This window comes from Cryptomeria japonica, chromosome 7 (genome assembly GCF_030272615.1).
Source record: "Cryptomeria japonica chromosome 7, Sugi_1.0, whole genome shotgun sequence".
Classification (NCBI taxonomy): domain Eukaryota; kingdom Viridiplantae; phylum Streptophyta; class Pinopsida; order Cupressales; family Cupressaceae; genus Cryptomeria; species Cryptomeria japonica.
In genome coordinates, this window is record NC_081411.1 from 298,138,625 (window position 1) to 298,147,434 (window position 8,810).

General features: G+C 34.1%; 1 protein-coding gene across 1 annotated transcript; it reads right to left on the bottom strand.

Moving 5' to 3' along the window:
• Positions 1-3,185: 3,185 nt before the first annotated feature.
• Positions 3,186-4,506, bottom strand: LOC131076381 (NDR1/HIN1-like protein 6). The gene has a single exon (XM_058013523.2). The coding sequence runs from the start codon at positions 4,482-4,484 to the stop codon at positions 3,693-3,695; it is 792 nt and encodes a 263-aa protein (XP_057869506.2). The 5' UTR covers positions 4,485-4,506; the 3' UTR covers positions 3,186-3,692.
• Positions 4,507-8,810: the final 4,304 nt, after the last annotated feature.

Genomic DNA, 8,810 nt, shown 5'->3' on the forward strand with positions numbered 1-8,810 from the left:
GTGTGAGAAGTGTATGAAAATTATTTACAAGTAGATTTGATTTTGTGGTGATGTGAAAGTCAGTTTGAGAAGACCTTTGAAAGTGATATATTCTACAAGATAGTGTATTGTGAGAAAAGATTATCAAAGATGTTTGCCATGATGTTGGTCTCTTGATTCAATTGTTCAAAGACAATTTTTTTATTAGGAGGATCCTTCTTAATGTTATCTCAGCTATTGCATTCATTATTGATCGACAGTGAGTCCTCTGGTAGCAGTTTGTATCTTGTCTTGAAGAAGTGTTCTTCAGTTACGTCTTCTTTATATCTTGCCTAAGGTTGTGCACCTTATTTTTACAAGTCCTTCAGATGTTGGTACTCCTTGGTTTCATGCTTGAAATGGTGTAAACATTTTTATTCATATTGTGAGTTAGGTTCTCACCATCGTTTTCTCCTGTTTGGGTTTTGCACATAAATTTAGCTAAATATGATCAAATATGCATCCAAAAAGATATATATAAATAATACAATTTACCATGTGATTAAGTGGTATGTAGTCACTTTTAGAAACAACTATAAATTATGAAGTAATTATCATTGACCCAATCTATGTTTAGAAGTTCTATCATTTTAATCATTAAACTACAACTATGTTCTTGGGATGATTTGCACCTACATCCATGAGAGTGTTCTCAATATCTCTAAAATTGAATATAAACATGCCTAAAAGGTAGGGATTTACAACTCAACCACTTTACAAATATTATTAAGCTTGCACAAGCTCTTAATAGTTTTGCATGATTGGTCGGCAATATACTAGAACAATAGATGGTAAAGTGGTAATAAGACTAGATGAAGATTTCTTTGATAAGATTTTTTTAGATGTCCAAACATTGATGAGTATGCTAATATCACCATATATACAACACAAGATTATTATGAAATAATTCTGAGAAATGTAGAAAGAATATAAACTTGAATTGTTTCAAGACACCCAGGCCTACAATTGCAAGGTGGCCAAAGATTCTACCAAGGTGATTTTAAAGAAGAAAACCATGAAGTGGTACCACTATCATCACTTTAGATATTCTTGTTTCATGGTCCATCGATTTTCACCTACATCCATAAGAGGGTTATCAATATCTATAAATTTGAATATCAACATGCCTACAATGTAAGCATTTCCAACTTAATCACTTTACAAGCATTGTTAAGCTTGCACTAGTCCTTAATATTTTTGCATGGATAGTCCACAACATACTACTCAGTACTCAAATGACTAAGAAGTGATACCACCATCATTCTTATTTTAGACACGCTACCTTAGAACTCCATCGAGATCAAATGTCACTACAAAGAAACTACCATGCAAGCAACTAATACTCTCACAAGATCAATTATAGATTTCATTTAGATTAATACATTACAACCAATTCAAATTAATTAATGTAGGCACCTAAAAGTTGCACAACAAATTAAGTGAATTTTATTCATTTAATTATCCCTATTTCTTCCAATTAATTAATATCCCTATTTCTCTAAATTAGCTTATTAATCAAATTAAAGATTTGATTAATATTTCCCTTCTTCTATCCTAGCCATTTAATTAAAATCTCCCTCATAGCCATTCAATTAAATTTACATTTAATTAAAATCTCCCTCATAGCCATTTAATTAAATTTACATTTAATTAAAATTCCCCCTCTAGCCATTTTAATTAAATCTACATTTAATTAAAACAAATCCCCCCACTTGCAAAATCACATTTAAATAAATCAATATTTATTTAAATCTATCATATGCAAGTTGCAACCAAAATTAAAATAAATTAATTTTATTTTAAATTAAATTTATTTTTTCCCTCACCCACTTGCAAAATCCTACATCTCCCACTTGTCGCCTAAACCTCTTCTAGAGTCTTCTAGATTCTTCTAAACTCTTTTAATTAGCCTAATCAACTCCTAATCACGTCCTTTCCCTAAATTTGAGGTCACTTCTCAAATTTGGAAGAAAGTCTTCTAAATGCATTTAAAACTTTATTTCTTCAACAAGCTAACTTGTTGAGTTCCCCAAAATTTGGAAGGACTCTTACAAATTTGTCCCCAAAGTCTTCCTCACCATTAATGATTAACTCAACCTTCCCACATTGTTAGAGACTTTCTCTCTAACTTAACCCTCAACTAACCCAAGGGTCTCATCAAGCACTCATAGCTTTGACCCTAGTTATCCTATTAACCCTTGCACAAGAGTTTACCCCATGGGTAAAGGCTTTATCCATTGGTTATCCACTAACCTAACCATAACCTTACCTCCTAAGGTAACCTTCATGTCTCCTCAGGCATTTCATGCCTCTTACATCTCCTCTCAAACCCTCTCAAGGTGACATTTGTCAACTTGGGATTGGATTGAATCCCTCACATGGATTGATAACTTTCAATCCTAGCCCTTGTTGAGATTATTCAAGCTCAACCCTCCATTGCCCTATTTTCCCTATAAAAAGAGTTCTCATTCATAATTCTCAATATCAAGTCTTTTGTGCATCTAACTTATAGTCATTTTGTAGGTTAAGGAGCTCTATTTGTTATCTTCAAGCATCAAGCATTCATCTCATAGCATTTTAGTTTCATTTAGCTTAAATGCATATCTTTTTCTAGCTTAATCAACTCATCTAGTAGCATTTAATCTTCAATCTAGAATTAACCTAGTTTCATATCTTCATCATCTTGAGCATTTAGTCTTGCATCTTGCATTTCATCTTAATCCATCATCTTAGCTTTCACTAGGATCTTAGTTGCATCCATTTTGATCTTAGAATCATTTAAATTTCATTCTCTAGGTTGTCATCCAATAGATCAAGTGCTCTTCCAAGTGAGGGCCACCTCGAATCTTGAGGATCTTTAGAGATAGAGGAGCAGGGAACAATTTTAAAGAGTTTTGATTCATTAATTTGCTTTGTTTTGTTTTGATTTCTAACTCTAATGCAATGTTTCATGTGTATGTTTGAAGTGTTCTTCTCTATTGCAGACCGATCCCACATATCTGGCATACAATTAAAACAAAAAAGAAGTTCAAATCAAAGAAATGACCAATAGAATGTTGTTAAGTGTTTTTTATTAAGAAAGCAGCGAGAACCAGGGTGTTGACCCTTTACATAGTATGAACTATAAACGGTACCATAACAGTACTATAACAACGTATAAACAGCACTAAAAAGAACAGTCATCCATAACACAAAAACATACAAAAAGTTTGGAAAAGCAAAAAATAGAGGACCCCAGCCAAAACAAAAGACCACACGGAAACTAAGGGGCAGGCTTGCGGACCCCTAACATCTCAATAACCCTATTCCAGTCATAACTTATACAGCTCCATATCAATTTCCATATCAATAATATAATTAATACCCATAAATTTCTCATAACGAAATATTCTATAAAAAGAAACAGCTGACCATTTATCCTACAATCCGCCTTAACTCTCCTACTCTCCACTTAATAAATAGACGTACAATTATATAACCAAAGTTATCAAAAACAAATATAACCGATGCAGTTCAAATGTAATTTGATCTATGAGAAGAAACTTGAAAATTTATAATTCCTAGACGACCATTTATTTAGGATAAACTTTAACAAATTCCTACTAAAAGCAGTCTATAGAAACTACAACTCCAGTCCTGCTGCTCAAACTTTCAACTCGCGCTCCTTATGCTCCTCAAAATTTGACCTGGCACCTTTTATTAGCAGCATTAACACTGGTATTATTGCCATCCAGCTTGTCGACCACCAGATCACAGTGCACGCTGAAAGTAATCTTCATGCTTTTCAGTTTCCCAATCTTGACCTTAACCGGAACATCCGCCTTCAAACAAAGAGGAATACACCCTTCCTTCCTCTCCGCACTCAGCGAAAAAACCTCCTTACTACTCATCTGCACGTTAGTCGCGATCACAGTAACGTCTAAATACGTAGTATTTTTGTGCCCCTGGTAAAACGCCGGAAGACTGCCCCTGGAGAGCTCCGTGCGGGAGTAGAAAACCGCAAGAAAGCTGTCGTCTAAGTAATATATGCCGATCTTTTTGTTCGGATTCCTCGCCCGCACTCCCACCACAAACTGCGACGAAACGGTGTCATCTGTGCCGACGGTGAAGCGCGTGATCTGAATGCTGTCGACTGAATATTTGGGTATCTCTGGGTGGAAGACGACGTAGAGGATTCCGGCGGCTATGGCAATGGCGACAATAAAGAGCAGCAGGAGACAAAATGTCCAGGCGAGGCAACGGCAGCAGAAATTGCGGCGTCGCTTTGGAGGAGTGTAGTATCTGGGGGCATGGCGCGGGAGAATGACCTGGTCCTTGGGATACTGTACGTGCACAACTTTGCCTGGATCTTTTTTTCCAGGGGCCGAAGGATCGTTGGACGGTGGGTTGTTGTGTGTATCTTCTTCTGCTACAGCCGCCTTTTCTGCGTTCTCTTTGGCCATATGAAATCGTTGTGCATCTGCCATTACTGTGGAGTAGTGGAGAAGATTGGGTGTCAATGGCTGTGAAGATTGATTGTCATAGGAAATGAGTATAAATGGGCGGGACGGTTGTCGTGACGCGGTGGAGAGTTTGACGGACGCGGAGTGAAATGAACGTTCAGAAAATGATGAGGTGGAACGTGTTCGCAGACGTGGCAAGTCAAAATGATGCGGTGTATGTCGCTGTGTTACGTTGAACAAATAACAGTTGAAAAGAAAAAATTTAATTTGTTTTTAATATGTTTAAGATTTTAAATTGAGAATTTGTATTAGCTGTGTTACGGGTAAAACAAATAACCGTTCGGAAGACAAATTTTAATTTCTTTTTATTAATATTAATGTTTATAATTGAAATTTTTATTTGATTATACTTGTTCATTATTATATTTTATATATTTAGTATGGATTGTTTTTTTTATTGTTATTCGAAGGTATTTTTTAAAAGTATTTATTAAGATTAGGTGATCTACAATTATTCAATTAGTAAAATAATTTTACTTAATATACAAATTAAATTTTTTAACAAGAATTCAAGGATTTTTAAAATCAAAGTAAGATTTGATTCACTATTCACTAAAGAGTAAAAAAATCAAATTTAAAATTGAAATGCTATTTTATATTTTAAAGTAACAGTTTACAGTAGAAGACTATTAAGATGTAAAAAATCTACGTATCATTTTAAAGTATTTCAACTTTTAAAAATAAACTAATTATTAGACGCTTTATTTATTTAGCATAAGGATCTTTAGAATATATTCTTTGTTTATCTCTTGTATTATCTACTACAATTGACTTTAAAAAAAATTTAAATCTTTAAAATGACAAGACCTCAATTCCAACACAATTATCATACACTTTGTTTAGGTTAGTGCATTCATCAACCTTTTCTTGAACTTTTTTTACAAGAGTTCAAATCTATTATCCTCTATTGTATAGTTGTAAGTTGATACAATTTTATGAAAAAAAATTGTGGTAAAGAAATAAAATTATAATTAAACAGTTATTTTACAATAAAAAATCAAAAAATTACTCAAAGTAGTATATTAAAATAAGTAGTAATTTTAATTGACCAGATAAGTAATATTTGTTTGTTTATTTTGATACAAAAATGTTGTGACGTGTTTTTAGAAGTGATTCTTCGATATGTTAATAAATTAATAATTATCATATGAACAACTTGAAGCATAGAAACTGATTATTTGCAAGTGAAGAACTGTTCACACAAGTGTAGATTTAACTCTATGAAAATTTAATATTTTCCTTTTTAGTTCACCTTGATGTGATTGGTGAACAAGGGAGACTTTTTTCACATTAGTCATTAGTTTATGGGAAATTACATAGAGTTGGAATTTGAAAGTAGTCAATTGATTGAGATCTATAGTATTCAAGATTTAAATTATTGAAAGGAGCTAAATTTAGAAATGTAGACCATGAAAAAGGAGAACAAATATATCTAAGATAACCCCTTTGTGGATAAAACTTCAAGTGTCTACTATAATTGACCTTAAAACTATAGTCTTTCCTAAAATCTTGCAAACACTCTCCCAAAACGATTTACAACTCTTTGCTACAAATTTCAAACCTGTTCTACACACTAGTCATGAATATGAGTCCAAAACAATCTCTTAATTACTCACAAAATTCTAGTAACTAGTCTCAATTAACTCCACATAAACAATGATATTTAAAGCATCCCAAGCTATCTAGAAGATAAAACAATCAACAAGAATGAAGAAGAAGTTGAAATTTTTCAATTAGGGAATGCTAAAGATGTAGAATATTTCCCATTATGGAATCTCACTTCTACCAGATCAATGATCTCATAATTGACATCTTAAATTTATAATTACTTGTTCAAACTAGTAAATTCACCACAAAGATAATACTTACATATTTTATTATATTCATAAAAATATTACACAATAGGCTCATATTCCATCTTGCACATACTCTAACATAAAAAAAATAGTTGTCCATCAAAAAACATGCTAATGACTACAAAATAACTTGTTTTTATGTCACACCTCCCTAGTCAGTGGTTTGTAAAAGATAAATGTAATACTTCAAGTCCTTATCCATAAAGTAATTATGTTATCTCAACAATAAAATGTCTCTTAGTTCTACCATATTAATTAATTTAAATAAATAATTACTACAACAATATAAACACATATTTTGAAATGGTGTACAACTAGAAAAAATCATAGAAAAAGAGCAAATACAAAAAATATGATCAAAACACCAAGATCCAACTTGAGAAATACCAAGATGATTGAACACCTCTTGGAATAGTGTGTTAAAGGCATCTCGCATCACTATCTCATTTTTTTGTTACAAGTGTTATATGCCACAAAGGCACACACTCTTCCTCTTACAAGAGTGAATACTCTAGCTTTTCCACTTGAATGATTCATATCTTAAACACACCAAATATTGAGATAAGGGTGAATTAGTATTTGTAAAAACTTAAACCTTGTAGGAAAAATTAAAGAAAAAACAAACTTAAATTGATCAGCAAAAATAAAAGATGAATTAATGAACATCAATGCACAAAAGAATAGTAGATTTACGTGGAAAACCAAATAAGGGAAACACCATAGTGAGAGTTATCCCACAATATATATAAAAAAGAATTACAATTTTTTTTTAAGGCTCACTACCTAAGGAAGTGCACTGCTCCCTGATGGACTTCTTGAAGAGATTCACTACCTCAAAGAAAGATACAAGGATCTGCTAAAGAGATCAACTATCTCAGAGAAGGATACATAAAAATTTGTTTATGATGAATAAGCTTTCAGCTCACAACCTCCAACAATCTGCTCAGAATGTAGCTACTCTTGACTCACTACCTCCAACAACCATTAAGCAAATCAACTCCAAGACTCTCACCATTAACACTTACCACACCCCTTTTTTCATCTCACACAATCCACACACCATACACCCTTGCAATTTATTTTATCTTCTATATATATCCTCCACAAGAAAAGGAAACATCAAATTACGTCGATTGGAATAGGAGACAAGCAATGACCCCAATAGGTCAACATCAAAAACATATTCCAATGAAAGCAGTCCAAGCTAGGAGATAAAGTGGACCTAAAACAACTTATTACGTCTTTCCATGCAGCCCCATGTGTGTGTGTATGTATGTATGTATGTGTGTGTGTGTATATGTATCTACACACACACAAATATATATATGTATGTGTGTGTGTGTATGTATGTATGTGTGTGTGTGTATGCATGCATGTATGTATGTATGTATGTATGTATGTAGATAGATACATTTGAGGTCCTCACCTTGGCAGTGACATCCTCCTTCCGAACCAAGACTTCTTTCTGCATTTTCACCCCTTGAGCCCTTCCTGTTTGAGCCCTAAGGTAGCCTCAAGACCCTGTTCAGGCCCCAAGATAGGACAGGACAGGGGCGTGGTGCCCTTTTCCCCCTTGGATAGGGGTGTGGCGCCCCTGTCCCACCCTCTTAGAGTGGCCCCAAGGGAGGTCCCCCCGCCCTATCTGCACTTCAGGATCCCAAATCTCCCCAATATCGGCCTTTGGTGAGATGAATTAATCTTCTGAGGCATGAATAAAAAGGGAGTTGGTTTTCTCATTTGCATAAGTGGGAATGAGATACGCAGGAAGTAGATAAGTAAGCATAGGAGAAGATATACATCATCAAGCATTCAAGAATTCAAGTCTTCTTCATTCATCCATTGGACAAATATTTCAACATTCATTTGTAATCATGTATGTGTGTTAGGGTTTTGTCATGTTACATGCCATTCCATACAACACTTGTGATTACATTCAATAAGCAAAGAAATCATCATCAACAAGTTGCAGATCTACAAGGTATACATTTCCATTGTTTACATTCAAGCATTTGCAATTACTTTCTTTCAAGGTTGATTCCTCAACCGGGGTTTGACTGAGGCAAACCCCTATTCACAACCCTTCTTTCCATCTTTTTTGTGTGTAGGTCGTAAGTGCGCAACTGTAATTGTAAGTTTGGGCTTCATTTGTGGAGACGGAAGAACCCTTTTCATTTCGCGAATTTTGTGGAGGACCATGTAAATTCCCGCCACGGTCTTGACGAATTTTCTCCAAATTTGTAGGGCAGATCCATGTCACTCTAATTAGCTCAGATTCAAAGTTATAGTGCGATCCCGAACTGGTAGCTCCTCATTTCACTCATTTCCTCTCTCTTTCTACACAGTCAACAAGTCAACTTTCTCATTTACAAAAGAGGGCAAAACACACGTCAACCCTTGCAATCCATTTGGAATTCACATGTTTGTCTCTCTTGGA